Source organism: Drosophila montana, unplaced genomic scaffold (genome assembly GCF_035044405.1).
Source record: "Drosophila montana isolate Dmon_TW-CO22-7 unplaced genomic scaffold, ASM3504440v1 contig_2106_1, whole genome shotgun sequence".
In the NCBI taxonomy this organism is placed as follows: Eukaryota; Metazoa; Arthropoda; class Insecta; order Diptera; family Drosophilidae; genus Drosophila; species Drosophila montana.
Window position 1 is genome coordinate 1,414,224 of NW_026997017.1, and position 16,589 is coordinate 1,430,812.

General features: G+C 41.4%; 1 protein-coding gene and 1 pseudogene across 1 annotated transcript; one reads left to right on the forward strand and one right to left on the reverse strand.

Moving 5' to 3' along the window:
* Positions 1 to 4,697: 4,697 nt before the first annotated feature.
* LOC135426932 (facilitated trehalose transporter Tret1-like) lies at positions 4,698 to 7,964 on the reverse strand. The gene is made up of 3 exons (XM_064680274.1): positions 7,249 to 7,964; positions 5,769 to 6,272; positions 4,698 to 5,708 (listed from the first exon to the last, which is right to left on the reverse strand). The coding sequence occupies exons 1-3, from the start codon at positions 7,631 to 7,633 to the stop codon at positions 4,888 to 4,890; spliced, it is 1,710 nt and encodes a 569-aa protein (XP_064536344.1). The 5' UTR covers positions 7,634 to 7,964; the 3' UTR covers positions 4,698 to 4,887.
* Positions 7,965 to 12,573: 4,609 nt separating this feature from the next.
* On the forward strand, positions 12,574 to 15,845 carry LOC135426933 (facilitated trehalose transporter Tret1-like; annotated as a pseudogene).
* Positions 15,846 to 16,589: the final 744 nt, after the last annotated feature.

Here is a 16,589-nt window from a genome sequence, read left to right on the forward strand (position 1 = left end):
TTATTGTTTATTGCATTTCTGTTAGTCGTTGTTTTTATTTACCCTCTAGTTGCGTCACATCGTTTGGTTTTTGCTGCTGTGTACACTTTTTTTGTCGCTTATCTAGTGCGAAATTTTCAAATACATCAAAGTGTTTGCCATTAGGAAATACCTTGTAAAGGGCATGACAGCTTGAAGATGGTGTTTGCCACGGCTGTTGCAAATCGATCAACTCGATCGTTATGCAAACCTCGTTGAATTGGATTAAAGTGACAGCACACTGAATTTTTGACAACTAGGTGGCAACCCTGCAGTTTGAAAAGGATTCTGATTGGCAGACGATCGCTTAAATCTTACTACATCTATCTTTTTATAATAAAACCGGAAGCTTACTGAAATAAGTCAGCATCTTTAAGCTGTTCTTCGCATTAGAATTATTTGAACATTAGAAGCTGGCAATCATATTGTTTAACATTCATAATATTTTCTGTTTTGACAGTATTTCAGGAGAAAATCAAACAAAGTTATCAAATCGCTTGATTTGAAAGATTCTCTCTCTTATACTCTACTAGCGGGCAAAAGCCGGGCCTGCCCATGGTACGTAGAAAATAAATTCTCTCAAAGATCTTTGAAAATGAGTTTGAAACCGTTTGGACGGTAAGCCGTAATGTTGCCAAATTGATCTAGAGGCCAAACCATGAACAAAGAGCCAAGCCTTGTGAAAATCGGATGAGATTTGACTAAGTTATGGGAGTAGGAAATTTTGGCTTAAGTCTATATAGGTTATTGCGACCAATAATAATGTTGTGTGTGTGTGTGTGTGTGTGTGGGCGTGTGTGTGTTTGTGTATGCATGCATGTATGTATGCATTTATGTATATATGTATGCATGCATGGTTGTTTTCTAATTCCAAGCGCAGACCAAGCTAATTTGTCGCTGTGCTGCAAATTTAAATAAAACGAATTACAACCAAGTGCTCTACTCCTCGATTCTCAAGAATTCAAGTAGGCTCAGAAGTTTCTCATGCTTAGCTAGTAGTGTAGTGTTTTTTATACCCTTGCAGAGGGTATTATAATTTTGTCGTGAAATGTGTAACGCATAGAAGGAGACATCTCCGACCCCATAAAGTATATATATTCTTGATCAGTATCAACAGCCGAGTTGATATAGCCATGTCCGTCTGTCCGTCTGTCTGTTTCTATGCGAACTAGTCTCTCAGTTTTAAAGCTATCTTTATGAAACTTTGCAGAATTCCCTCTTTCTGTTGCACGCAGCTCATATGTCAAAACCAGCTGGATCGGACCACTATATCATATAGCTGCCATAGGAACGATCGGTCGAAAAGTAGGTTCTTGTATGAAAAACATTTTTGTTTATAAAGTTATCTTGACTAAACTTTGTATTTATTAGTTTTACTACGCTCCCCATATATATGCAAAATCCTATTAAGATCGGGCAACTATATCATATAGCTGCCATAGGAACGATCAGTCGAAAATTATGCTGTTGTATGGAATTTTTTTTGTTTTTCAAGATATCTTAACCATACTCGGCATTAACTATTTTCCCTGTGCTTCTTAGATACGGGCAAAGCACTATGAGCATTTTGAAAAGGTTGGGTCTGCAAGGGTATTAAATCTTCGGTGTGCCGAAGATAGCACTTCTTTCTCGTTTCTTGGTGTTTTTTGTATGCATGCATGTATGTATGTATGTATGTATGTATGTATGTATGTATGTATGTATGTATGTATGTATGTATGTATGTATGTATGTATGTATGTATGTATGTATGTATGTATGTATGTATGTATGTATGTATGTATGTATGTATGTATGTATGTATGTATGTATGTATGTATGTATGTATGTATGTATGTATGTATGTATGTATGTATGTATGTATGTATGTATGTGTGTATGTATGTATGCATGCATGCATGTATGTATGTATGTATGTATGTATGTATGTATGTATGTATGTATGTATGTATGCATATATGTATGTATGTATATATACATATATATATATCTATGTATGTATGTATGTATGTATGTATGTGTGTATGTATGTATATTTGTATGTATGTATGTATGTATGTCTTTGAAGCCGATCGGTTGGTAAATAAAAAAGTTTCATTCAAACGTTTTAGTCGATTTTTCCACACATGCGGGTGGAATTTCCCGAAACCCCGTCTAATGTGCACCTTCATCACATGAGGTAACTACAGTCAAAATTTAAGCTTCCTAGCTCGTTGTTTTACCTAACTATACTAAGTTAGTAATCCTTAGATTAAAATTCAAAATAAACTTACCTAACCTATTCAAAAGTATAAACTAAATATATGTTTGAAAAATAATTGATTTCAAAGACCCTCGTGTTCGCAACTTGAACGCCTTAAAAATTGTCAAAAAGGTGACAGCCCTATCTTACTATAGGGTTGCCGCCTTTTTAGGTGGCTTTAACAAATACAATATAGAGATAATATACAGCTCTAGATTACGAAGATCCAATCCAAACACAGTATTTGCTCAGCTTTCATTTCTGCGCTCATTTGTTAGGGTATTTACACTTCGTATTGGCTAGTCGCCAACCTGGCCTGATATGGCCACATGGCTGTCTGATGTCCGTGAAAGTAGCTCAAGTTTTCGATCTATTTAAGCGTTGCCTATTCCAGTACGGTCTGGTCTGATCTTATATAGTCAGTAGCCGACATAGCGACGCATCGTGAGCTATCTGTGAAGGCAGCTCGAATCCGTATTTTGTTCTGTCATGCAGCTCCGGCTGCGGCTCCAATGATGCAATCACTGAACGCTCTCCCTGTCATTATCAATCGCTCTCTCTCTCTCTGTCTCTCTCTCTCGCCTGCTCTCTCCTCAGCTTGCAGTTTTAGGGGACGTGCTGAGCCCGTGGCCGCAGCTACTTATTAATCTTATCAGAGATTGCGCTGATGCGCAGTTGCATTCGACTCGCAAGTGGGCCAAAGCTGACTCAGACCCACATCAACCGCATCAGCTGACTGCGTCGGCTCATTGGTGTCCGGTGGCTAATGCCAATTGCCAGTGGTTACCCCTAAATGCACTTCAAATGACATTATTCATCACCGATTCTGCTTCTTATTCTTATTAGTGAAGGTCTCTCAGTTGCGACTATGTGAAGTTGTGCTCCAAGCGAGTTATTGCTTGGACGTTTGGAAGTTCTTTTGTGCAACTGCTTCGAGGAAAGGAAGCCTTGGACATCAATTAGTGGTGCCAGCTAACAGAAACCGACAGCTTAGATCCATCTGAAAGGGAATGGAGAAATGCATCTGAATATAATGAAATCTTCCAAAGGTCCAGTTCAGGCTGTTCGCAGTCTGAAGTCTCGCATTTGTGCTGGCTTCGGCATTTCCAGGTCTTCCAAATCGGAATCCCAAGTCACTTGAGAAACATGTAACTTTTTGTTAACTAATTCCTACTCGAATTTATCTGATGATGGCGCTCCATTGATTCGATAATGCGAACCTTACACTGAGCAACTTCAAGGGCCTTACGTCACGCCACTTCATCGCAATAAATATTCCAATTGAACGCACTTGAATTGTCTTTTATTCATGACTGGCTTTGTTTATTATTATTGAGAGTTCGGCCCACAATAGCGGCCCGAATGTGGTGGACGCAACCCTTTCTAAAATTAGACCTCCATTTTGGGTAATCAGGCGTCCTTGTCCTTGAGTTGTTGTTGTTGTCGAATTGATGGCCTGCTAGGTCTTTTAATTATGTAGGCTATTGTCCTGGGACTCATTAATATTCGATTACTTATTTTGAACAAAGTCGTTTTCTTAGCTCTATATTTTATCCTGTAGCTATTAAGCCTTAGATTTATAAGAGCTTCAGTATATACACTTAGTCTTTAATATACAAAAATTTATACTTTTATAATTATTAAGTGCGCAGATAATCTACACTAATAATTATCTGTATCTATATACCTTTTATAGGATTTTACAATTATCCTGGGGATAGATTTCTTCCTGATCAGGATGACAGCTGAGTCGATCAAGTCACAAGAGCTAGTAATTTTATATTTATATAACCTCAGCAATATCGATATTTATCGATATTAGGAATGTGGGAGTAAATATCAACGTCAGGATAAAGATCGATTTTGCAGCCAGGTTTGTCAAGCATACACCGACGATTAAGAGAGCAAGATACGAGATATTTGGTATGTCAACTTCCACTAATTTATTTTTTGGATTACCTCCTGAATTTCCTTTATTTTTTGAAGGTAGGGCCTCTGGCATATACATACTATATGTCATATTTATGCCCTGCAAATTTCACAAAGATCGGACTATAAGCACCGAAGTTATTTGAGAATGCATTTAGCATATAAGTTGTGGGAGAAAGGGAAGAAGAAGCAGCGCTTTCATGTTTAGAAGAATGCTAGAATGTTTGTTAAGGTAGCTCTGGGTGCCATATACTCTTACGCCAGTCGGGCACTTGCGACTTCACATAGAAGTCGTGCGAATATCCTTGTGGAATACCCTGGAATCGCCACTATTTTGAATAGCTTTGCTTTTATTGGATCGGGACTCTCGAGTTACCCACTCAAGCGGACTTATCAGCTGCTATCTTGCAGCTGGCAGCCGGCAGATAAATAAATATACCATTTATTTTGAAGGCACTTTCCCAATCAATTTGAAGTTGGGATTTTGTAACAAGTACTTGCACACATATTTAGTTAGTTATAGTATATTTATTTATTTGTTAACTTGTTTTTGTTGTTGTTGTTTTGTTGTTTTGCTGTTGCCATAGAAAATGCCGCATTCCATTTGGCTAAGGCTAAGTACTTAACACATCACAGATTGCATTCGCACGCGTGGTTTCTCCCACACACACACACACACACACACGCACAAGCCGGGTTCACTTCTTCAGGAAGACCTCGTGCAGTTCGACATCCTTCAGATTGCTAACGGCCGCGGCGGAGGCGCGTTGCGCCCGCCTGCCACGGCGTCCCATGCGCCAGTGCTCCTCGATTTCGATGAGGGTGCGACCGCGTGTCTCCGGGACAAAGCTGAGGATGAAGAGGGCGGCCAGAAAGGAGACGCACGCATAGAAGGCAAACAGATTGGCGGTGCCCAGCCAGGCCTCCATATTCGGATAGATCTTCAGGCAGATGAAGGCCAATATCATGCCAAAGAATACAGAAACGCCGGAGGCGCTGCCACGCACACTCTGCGGAAAGACCTCCGATATCATGATGAACGGCAGCGTCAGCATGCCCATCGTGGAGAACACAATGTGGGCGACAATGCAGACGACCGGCAGCCAGGACCAGGTGCCCACCGTCTCGGGCAGCCAGCCGCCGGCGGCGAGCAGCAGCATACAGATGCCCATGCAGCTGGCGGAGAAGATGCCCGCCGGCCGTCTGCCCCACTTCTCGAAGATGCTGCTCATAAAGAAGGTGGTTATGATGCGTGCCACGCCCAGCATGACAGCGACCAGCACCGGATCGATGGTAACGCCCGCCGTTTGGGCTATCTGCACCGCATACACAATGATCACAACAACGCCGCAGGCCTGCTGGAAGCCAAAGAAGCCAATCATCATGAGCAGCGGCTTATAGACCTCCGGCCGGCGTATGGCCTGGCCGATGGACTCGCTGGCCGCCGTGTCGCGACTGTTGTCCGCCGTCATCTTCATTTGGGTGAGCTCCGCCTCGAACTCCGGCACGCAATCGTCATCTGGTTGGGATGAGGGATTAGCACAGGAATTCGATCTGAAGGATCAGGGCTTGGACTTACCCCTGCGCTGCAGTCCGCGAAAGTAGCGCAGCGAACGGCGCGCCAGCTCGATGCGTCCCTTTTGCAGCAACCAGCTGGGCGATTCCGGCATGGGCATCACCAGGAGCGTGGCGGCCAGCTGATAGGCGCAGCTGATGCTCGCAATAAGCACCACATTGTGCCGTATAAAATAGCCCAGCACGTACATCAGCAGGATGCCCGATGCCAGGCCGATCGAGGTGCCCAATATGAGTCGTCCCCGGATCCGGGGCAAGCTGATCTCCGCCGAGTAGACGCCCACCGGAGAGACAAACATGCCGATCATAATGCCACCAAAGGCACGGCCCACCAGCATCTGGGCGTATATGTAATCCCGATTCGTGTGCAGGAAACTTGTCGCGAGCAGCAGCCAGCCAATCAATCCAATCACATTCGTCAGCAGAATTGTGTACTTGCGTCCAATGCGATCCAGGAAGAAGCTGACCATCAGCCCGCCCAGCGGACAGGCCATATTGTTGATGGACGCTGTGCGGTAGAAGCAACCGAAGACACTTAATCAAAGGGGTATACCAAATGGGGAAAACTGCCTGAATAAGAAAGGGACTTAACCTCCTTAGCTAAACGTCCAGCTGGGCAACCTTTCCTTTCTGAATAGATCGACTGAAGGAATTATATATTATCCTGGCCGAAGATCATGCTAAAAAGATATCCCTCAAGCTCTACCCAACTCTGAAACCCTATGAGACAGAAGGAGCAGCACCCCATGGAAAGTTAGAATCTTTAGTAACCTCTTGTGAGAATTACTAGATCTTATTTGTGAACCCTTAGCCGTACCCAGCTCTGATACACCAGGAGTAAAGGAACAACATCCTTCTTCTTCACAGTGAAGCTCTTCAGCTGCAGCAGCTTTCATGGGTTTTTATTGGAGTAAAAAGAGGATGAAGATGATTTCTTTTCAGCCGAAAAAGCTCTCGATACGGGTAGAAATAGAAAATTCTATTTAGGTAGGATAGGAAGTACATAAAGTCGTAACCAGTTTAAAACAAGAATGGGATGAGTCTTTATCGGGCCTTCATAGCATGTCTCGGAATCATAACAGTAAATGGGTTAAGGTCAACAAGGTCAGATTATGGATTGAACAGATAATTAAATAATTGAAAAAGATAAGATAATGGAATATTGATAAGAAAAGATATATCAGCTGATGGGGGAAAAAATAGGTTAAGGTCAATTGGGGCATGGAATGTCAAAGGCAAAGAGAAGGATTAAATATGGGCTATCTTTTAAGAGAATTAATTGATGGAATATAATGAAAATTCGATGGGATCTCTTTATAGCTTTTCGCTTTTCTAACTTTTGTCACTTGCCCAGATTTGATTTAAAGACTAAACGGACCTAGTAATTCCCTTTTGAAAACCCCTAGATCCGAGGAACCTCAAGGATCTGCTTGATCTTCTTATTGCCTTGTAATCTTTCAATATTTTCCTGTTGAAATACTCACCAAACCAGCTGGCCTCATCCTTGTTCAGCCAGAAGGGTTGTGTTTCATCGCACAGCTGGTTGAGCGTTACGCTGGGCATGCTGACGACCATGCCGGAGCCCAAGACCCCACTGTTGCCCAGGAACACCATCAGCTCCTGGCGGAGCACGGCCAAATGTCGCTCGCCCAGCGGGAGGCTGCTCTCTTTGCGCTTATGCGATTTGCTCTGTTTGTTGTTGCTGTTGCTGTTGCTGTTGCTGCTGTGCTTGGCAATGTTGTTGCTGCTGCTGTTGCTGTTATGGTTCGTATTGGCTGCCGGCCTACCCTTGTCCAGATCCTTGCAGACGGTGGCCATGCCCGCCTCGTAGGGCGGCGGCATGAGCTCCTCCTCCTGCTCCAGAGTCATGTTGCTGGCGTGTGTTGCTGCTGTGTCCTTTATCAATTCTATTTATTAATTTCTTTGTGAATGCCCAACAACTAACAATATTGGCAACGTTAGCGCAACGTTGACTGTGGCCCGACTGTGGCTATGTTGCGTGCTGTCCGTTGGCTTTGTAGTGTTCCGCGTTGTTGTCGACGTTGTTGTTGCTATTGTTGCTGTTGTTGCTGCTGTTGCTGTTGGTTGTTGTTGCTCTTAACTTGGTTGTTGTACACTTGTCTAATTGGAAACGACAAGTGGAAACTTCCGCGCATTTCAATCATATGGCGACCAGCGACTCGGTATCAATTTCATAACTCGCTTCGCGCCTCTCCATGACGAAGACAAAAAAAAAACCAAAAAAAAAGAACACGAGCACAGCAAAAAAAATAAAAGTAAAGAAGAAACCTTTTTGAGAACCTTTTTGTTTTTGTTTTTGCAAACGTAACTGCCACTTGATGACGTTACGTCTGCGGGGTTCGGCGTTCTTGGACTCTACGCTCGGTTCTGTTTCTGTTGCGGTTCGGTTTCGGGTTTTTACCGTTATCAGTTACTGTCTTTTTGTAGAAATGGGCGCGTGACACGAACCCTCACAGCACGTGCGATATTTTTGTACACTTTGACTGCCATTAAAATAAAGAAAACGTTAATATATTCATCTTGTATTGAATGGAAATCACAAAATAAAAATCATTCACCACAGTTTAAACCGACTTGAAGAGAATTAACACTATATTTTACATGATTTAACGAGCCTGAGCACGAGCACCTGCGCTGATCACAACCTTTAACACGACTTTATTACAAACAATGAGATTAAATTCGACTTTAATACATGACTTCACATATTTAACAATATTTTACGTAACATTTAAAAAAAAGTTTACGAAACTCGACACGCTTTAACAGGACCAAGAATAACTATCACACACATTATACAAAAAAAAAATTTTATTAGTGTAAAAATATTTAAATGGTTATTAATATATGTAGATATTATATCGGCAGCATTTGATTAAATCTTTAGTCGTGCGTGTTCGTTCACGTTGGGCAGATAAGAACACGAATAAAGGGGACACGACTCAGCACAATGGCACAGAAAAAAACTCTTTGAATTCATAGCGTGAATTAAATTGCTAGAGGTATTTTAATTTCTGAATGCTCATCCAATTCCATATATACAAATTTTATATTCCATTTTTTCCATTAACTAATTTGATGGGACTTGAATTTATGTTATTTTAAAGTTTTTTAAAAAAAAAGCGGCATCAGAATAAATTAAATTATAATTTTCGAAAATAAAACATTGGCACTGAACAATATATATATATATATCAATATATATATATGTTATTAATAAAAACTACTAGTTTGTTCAATACTTTTAAAAACTTTTTTCGCTCTGTTTCCTTGATTTTAAAAGAACACTTATATAAAACATTTTGTAAAATAAGTATAAAAAAAATTTAAAAAAATACATTTTTTCAATGGAGCTCATTGATCGTGAAAAGCTTTCTTTTCGTGTCTTCGCATTGTAGGTCGTGCTGCATCGTATCGTATGTGCTGTATCGTGTCGTGCTTCAACTCCAACACGCGCCCAGCTCTAGCTTGTACATTTGTGCGGGGCGTGCTATTGATTCGGCTATCGATTTGATGAGCGTCCAATGACGAGCCTCTTCAAGCCACACACAGGCACACACACAGGCACATAGACAGACACACACACTAACACGCACACGCACACTGGAAAGGCACGCGATATTCGAGACTGGCTATTGGCAATTGAAGCAGCTGTTGTGCATCTGTTAATTACCGTTATTGCTTTTGCAATTATTTATTACTTTGCTTGAAGTTCTTTTGGTAGTCACCAGTCGGGGCCGAGTGACGCGTCCGTTAGCGGCAAAGTTTGCGCAGCAACTGAAACGGTTGTTGGCAAAAATGAAGCAGCAGCAGCAGACGCAGCAGCAGACGCAGCAGCAGACGCAGCAGCAGACGCAGCAGCAACAATCTGCTGCTCTTAGCTACAATGGCAACTGTTGCTGCTGTTGTTGCGGTTTTGTTGCCCTTTTAAACCCAGTAAGAATGGCGGCATAGGGTATATAAGCTTGTAATTACGAGTGAAACTCTAGGCAATTATTATCATTATCGTATCTATATCTATATCTATATCTATATCTATATCTATATCTATATCTATATCTATATCTATATCTATATCTATATCTATATCTATATCTATATCTATATCTATATCTATATCTATATCTATATCTATATCTATATCTATATCTATATCTATATCTATATCTATATCTATATCTATATCTATATCTATATCTATATCTATATCTATATCTATATCTATATCTATATCTATATCTATATCTATATCTATATCTATATCTATATCTATATCTATATCTATATCTATATCTATATCTATATCTATATCTATATCTATATCTATATCTATATCTATATCTATATCTATATCTATATCTATATCTATATCTATATCTATATCTATATCTATATCTATATCTATATCTATATCTATATCTATATCTATATCTATATCTATATCTATATCTATATCTATATCTATATCTATATCTATATCTATATCTATATCTATATCTATATCTATATCTATATATATAGATATAGATATAGATATAGATATAGATATAGATATAGATATAGATATAGATATAGATATAGATATAGATATAGATATAGATATAGATATAGATATAGATATAGATATAGATATAGATATAGATATAGATATAGATATAGATATAGATATAGATATAGATATAGATATAGATATAGATATAGATATAGATATAGATATAGATATAGATATAGATATAGATATAGATATAGATATAGATATAGATATAGATATAGATATAGATATAGATATAGATATAGATATAGATATAGATATAGATATAGATATAGATATAGATATAGATATAGATATAGATATAGATATAGATATAGATATAGATATAGATATAGATATAGATATAGATATAGATATAGATATAGATATAGATATAGATATAGATATAGATATAGATATAGATACGATAATGATAATAATTGCCTAGAGTTTCACTCGTAATTACAAGCTTATATACCCTATGCCGCCATTCTTACTGGGTTTAAAAGGGCAACAAAACCGCAACAACAGCAGCAACAGTTGCCATTGTAGCTAAGAGCAGCAGATTGTTGCTGCTGCGTCTGCTGCTGCGTCTGCTGCTGCGTCTGCTGCTGCGTCTGCTGCTGCTGCTTCATTTTTGCCAACAACCGTTTCAGTTGCTGCGCAAACTTTGCCGCTAACGGACGCGTCACTCGGCCCCGACTGGTGACTACCAAAAGAACTTCAAGCAAAGTAATAAATAATTGCAAAAGCAATAACGGTAATTAACAGATGCACAACAGCTGCTTCAATTGCCAATAGCCAGTCTCGAATATCGCGTGCCTTTCCAGTGTGCGTGTGCGTGTTAGTGTGTGTGTCTGTCTATGTGCCTGTGTGTGTGCCTGTGTGTGGCTTGAAGAGGCTCGTCATTGGACGCTCATCAAATCGATAGCCTGCAATCAATAGCACGCCCCGCACGAATGTACAAGCTAGAGCTGGGCGCGTGTTGGAGTTGAAGCACGACACGATACAGCACATACGATACGATGCAGCACGACCTACAATGCGAAGACACGAAAAGAAAGCTTTTCACGATCAATGAGCTCCATTGAAAAAATGTATTTTTTTAAATTTTTTTTATACTTATTTTACAAAATGTTTTATATAAGTGTTCTTTTAAAATCAAGGAAACAGAGCGAAAAAAGTTTTTAAAAGTATTTGAACAAACTAGTAGTTTTTATTAATAACATATATATATATTGATATATATATATATATTGTTCAGTGCCAATGTTTTATTTTCGAAAATTATAATTTAATTTATTCTGATGCCGCTTTTTTTTTAAAAAACTTTAAAATAACATAAATTCAAGTCCCATCAAATTAGTTAATGGAAAAAATGGAATATAAAATTTGTATATATGGAATTGGATGAGCATTCAGAAATTAAAATACCTCTAGCAATTTAATTCACGCTATGAATTCAAAGAGTTTTTTTCTGTGCCATTGTGCTGAGTCGTGTCCCCTTTATTCGTGTTCTTATCTGCCCAACGTGAACGAACACGCACGACTAAAGATTTAATCAAATGCTGCCGATATAATATCTACATATATTAATAACCATTTAAATATTTTTACACTAATAAAATTTTTTTTTTGTATAATGTGTGTGATAGTTATTCTTGGTCCTGTTAAAGCGTGTCGAGTTTCGTAAACTTTTTTTTAAATGTTACGTAAAATATTGTTAAATATGTGAAGTCATGTATTAAAGTCGAATTTAATCTCATTGTTTGTAATAAAGTCGTGTTAAAGGTTGTGATCAGCGCAGGTGCTCGTGCTCAGGCTCGTTAAATCATGTAAAATATAGTGTTAATTCTCTTCAAGTCGGTTTAAACTGTGGTGAATGATTTTTATTTTGTGATTTCCATTCAATACAAGATGAATATATTAACGTTTTCTTTATTTTAATGGCAGTCAAAGTGTACAAAAATATCGCACGTGCTGTGAGGGTTCGTGTCACGCGCCCATTTCTACAAAAAGACAGTAACTGATAACGGTAAAAACCCGAAACCGAACCGCAACAGAAACAGAACCGAGCGTAGAGTCCAAGAACGCCGAACCCCGCAGACGTAACGTCATCAAGTGGCAGTTACGTTTGCAAAAACAAAAACAAAAAGGTTCTCAAAAAGGTTTCTTCTTTACTTTTATTTTTTTTGCTGTGCTCGTGTTCTTTTTTTTTGGTTTTTTTTTTGTCTTCGTCATGGAGAGGCGCGAAGCGAGTTATGAAATTGATACCGAGTCGCTGGTCGCCATATGATTGAAATGCGCGGAAGTTTCCACTTGTCGTTTCCAATTAGACAAGTGTACAACAACCAAGTTAAGAGCAACAACAACCAACAGCAACAGCAGCAACAACAGCAACAATAGCAACAACAACGTCGACAACAACGCGGAACACTACAAAGCCAACGGACAGCACGCAACATAGCCACAGTCGGGCCACAGTCAACGTTGCGCTAACGTTGCCAATATTGTTAGTTGTTGGGCATTCACAAAGAAATTAATAAATAGAATTGATAAAGGACACAGCAGCAACACACGCCAGCAACATGACTCTGGAGCAGGAGGAGGAGCTCATGCCGCCGCCCTACGAGGCGGGCATGGCCACCGTCTGCAAGGATCTGGACAAGGGTAGGCCGGCAGCCAATACGAACCATAACAGCAACAGCAGCAGCAACAACATTGCCAAGCACAGCAGCAACAGCAACAGCAACAGCAACAACAAACAGAGCAAATCGCATAAGCGCAAAGAGAGCAGCCTCCCGCTGGGCGAGCGACATTTGGCCGTGCTCCGCCAGGAGCTGATGGTGTTCCTGGGCAACAGTGGGGTCTTGGGCTCCGGCATGGTCGTCAGCATGCCCAGCGTAACGCTCAACCAGCTGTGCGATGAAACACAACCCTTCTGGCTGAACAAGGATGAGGCCAGCTGGTTTGGTGAGTATTTCAACAGGAAAATATTGAAAGATTACAAGGCAATAAGAAGATCAAGCAGATCCTTGAGGTTCCTCGGATCTAGGGGTTTTCAAAAGGGAATTACTAGGTCCGTTTAGTCTTTAAATCAAATCTGGGCAAGTGACAAAAGTTAGAAAAGCGAAAAGCTATAAAGAGATCCCATCGAATTTTCATTATATTCCATCAATTAATTCTCTTAAAAGATAGCCCATATTTAATCCTTCTCTTTGCCTTTGACATTCCATGCCCCAATTGACCTTAACCTATTTTTTCCCCCATCAGCTGATATATCTTTTCTTATCAATATTCCATTATCTTATCTTTTTCAATTATTTAATTATCTGTTCAATCCATAATGTGACCTTGTTGACCTTAACCCATTTACTGTTATGATTCCGAGACATGCTATGAAGGCCCGATAAAGACTTCATCCCATTCTTGTTTTAAACTGGTTACGACTTTATGTACTTCCTATCCTACCTAAATAGAATTTTCTATTTCTACCCGTATCGAGAGCTTTTTCGGCTGAAAAGAAATCATCTTCATCCTCTTTTTACTCCAATAAAAACCCATGAAAGCTGCTGCAGCTGAAGAGCTTCACTGTGAAGAAGAAGGATGTTGTTCCTTTACTCCTGGTGTATCAGAGCTGGGTACGGCTAAGGGTTCACAAATAAGATCTAGTAATTCTCACAAGAGGTTACTAAAGATTCTAACTTTCCATGGGGTGCTGCTCCTTCTGTCTCATAGGGTTTCAGAGTTGGGTAGAGCTTGAGGGATATCTTTTTAGCATGATCTTCGGCCAGGATAATATATAATTCCTTCAGTCGATCTATTCAGAAAGGAAAGGTTGCCCAGCTGGACGTTTAGCTAAGGAGGTTAAGTCCCTTTCTTATTCAGGCAGTTTTCCCCATTTGGTATACCCCTTTGATTAAGTGTCTTCGGTTGCTTCTACCGCACAGCGTCCATCAACAATATGGCCTGTCCGCTGGGCGGGCTGATGGTCAGCTTCTTCCTGGATCGCATTGGACGCAAGTACACAATTCTGCTGACGAATGTGATTGGATTGATTGGCTGGCTGCTGCTCGCGACAAGTTTCCTGCACACGAATCGGGATTACATATACGCCCAGATGCTGGTGGGCCGTGCCTTTGGTGGCATTATGATCGGCATGTTTGTCTCTCCGGTGGGCGTCTACTCGGCGGAGATCAGCTTGCCCCGGATCCGGGGACGACTCATATTGGGCACCTCGATCGGCCTGGCATCGGGCATCCTGCTGATGTACGTGCTGGGCTATTTTATACGGCACAATGTGGTGCTTATTGCGAGCATCAGCTGCGCCTATCAGCTGGCCGCCACGCTCCTGGTGATGCCCATGCCGGAATCGCCCAGCTGGTTGCTGCAAAAGGGACGCATCGAGCTGGCGCGCCGTTCGCTGCGCTACTTTCGCGGACTGCAGCGCAGGGGTAAGTCCAAGCCCTGATCCTTCAGATCGAATTCCTGTGCTAATCCCTCATCCCAACCAGATGACGATTGCGTGCCGGAGTTCGAGGCGGAGCTCACCCAAATGAAGATGACGGCGGACAACAGTCGCGACACGGCGGCCAGCGAGTCCATCGGCCAGGCCATACGCCGGCCGGAGGTCTATAAGCCGCTGCTCATGATGATTGGCTTCTTTGGCTTCCAGCAGGCCTGCGGCGTTGTTGTGATCATTGTGTATGCGGTGCAGATAGCCCAAACGGCGGGCGTTACCATCGATCCGGTGCTGGTCGCTGTCATGCTGGGCGTGGCACGCATCATAACCACCTTCTTTATGAGCAGCATCTTCGAGAAGTGGGGCAGACGGCCGGCGGGCATCTTCTCCGCCAGCTGCATGGGCATCTGTATGCTGCTGCTCGCCGCCACCAGCAGCTGGCTGCCCAGACGGTGGGCACCTGGTCCTGGCTGCCGGTCGTCTGCATTGTCGCCCACATTGTGTTCTCTCCACGATGGGCATGCTGACGCTGCCGTTCATCATGATATCGGAGGTCTTTCCGCAGAGTGTGCGTGGCAGCGCCTCCGGCGTTTCTGTATTCTTTGGCATGATATTGGCCTTCATCTGCCTGAAGATCTATCCGAATATGGAGGCCTGGCTGGGCACCGCCAATCTGTTTGCCTTCTATGCGTGCGTCTCCTTTCTGGCCGCCCTCTTCATCCTCAGCTTTGTCCCGGAGACACGCGGTCGCACCCTCATCGAAATCGAGGAGCACTGGCGCATGGGACGCCGTGGCAGGCGGGCGCAACGCGCCTCCGCCGCGGCCGTTAGCAATCTGAAGGATGTCGAACTGCACGAGGTCTTCCTGAAGAAGTGAACCCGGCTTGTGCGTGTGTGTGTGTGTGTGTGTGTGGGAGAAACCACGCGTGCGAATGCAATCTGTGATGTGTTAAGTACTTAGCCTTAGCCAAATGGAATGCGGCATTTTCTATGGCAACAGCAAAACAACAAAACAACAACAACAAAAACAAGTTAACAAATAAATAAATATACTATAACTAACTAAATATGTGTGCAAGTACTTGTTACAAAATCCCAACTTCAAATTGATTGGGAAAGTGCCTTCAAAATAAATGGTATATTTATTTATCTGCCGGCTGCCAGCTGCAAGATAGCAGCTGATAAGTCCGCTTGAGTGGGTAACTCGAGAGTCCCGATCCAATAAAAGCAAAGCTATTCAAAATAGTGGCGATTCCAGGGTATTCCACAAGGATATTCGCACGACTTCTATGTGAAGTCGCAAGTGCCCGACTGGCGTAAGAGTATATGGCACCCAGAGCTACCTTAACAAACATTCTAGCATTCTTCTAAACATGAAAGCGCTGCTTCTTCTTCCCTTTCTCCCACAACTTATATGCTAAATGCATTCTCAAATAACTTCGGTGCTTATAGTCCGATCTTTGTGAAATTTGCAGGGCATAAATATGACATATAGTATGTATATGCCAGAGGCCCTACCTTCAAAAAATAAAGGAAATTCAGGAGGTAATCCAAAAAATAAATTAGTGGAAGTTGACATACCAAATATCTCGTATCTTGCTCTCTTAATCGTCGGTGTATGCTTGACAAACCTGGCTGCAAAATCGATCTTTATCCTGACGTTGATATTTACTCCCACATTCCTAATATCGATAAATATCGATATTGCTGAGGTTATATAAATATAAAATTACTAGCTCTTGTGACTTGATCGACTCAGCTGTCATCCTGATCAGGAAGAAATCTATCCCCAGGATAATTGTAAAATCCTA

Bases quoted from the DNA above. Each gene is read 5' to 3' on its own strand.
- LOC135426932 (XM_064680274.1), bottom strand. From the start codon at position 7,633: ATGACTCTGGAGCAGGAGGAGGAGCTCATGCCGCCGCCCTACGAGGCG. The intron at 6,273-7,248 runs GTGAGTATTTCA...TCTACCGCACAG, and splicing joins GGATGAGGCCAGCTGGTTTG to CGTCCATCAACAATATGGCC. The intron at 5,709-5,768 runs GTAAGTCCAAGC...CATCCCAACCAG, and splicing joins TCGCGGACTGCAGCGCAGGG to ATGACGATTGCGTGCCGGAG.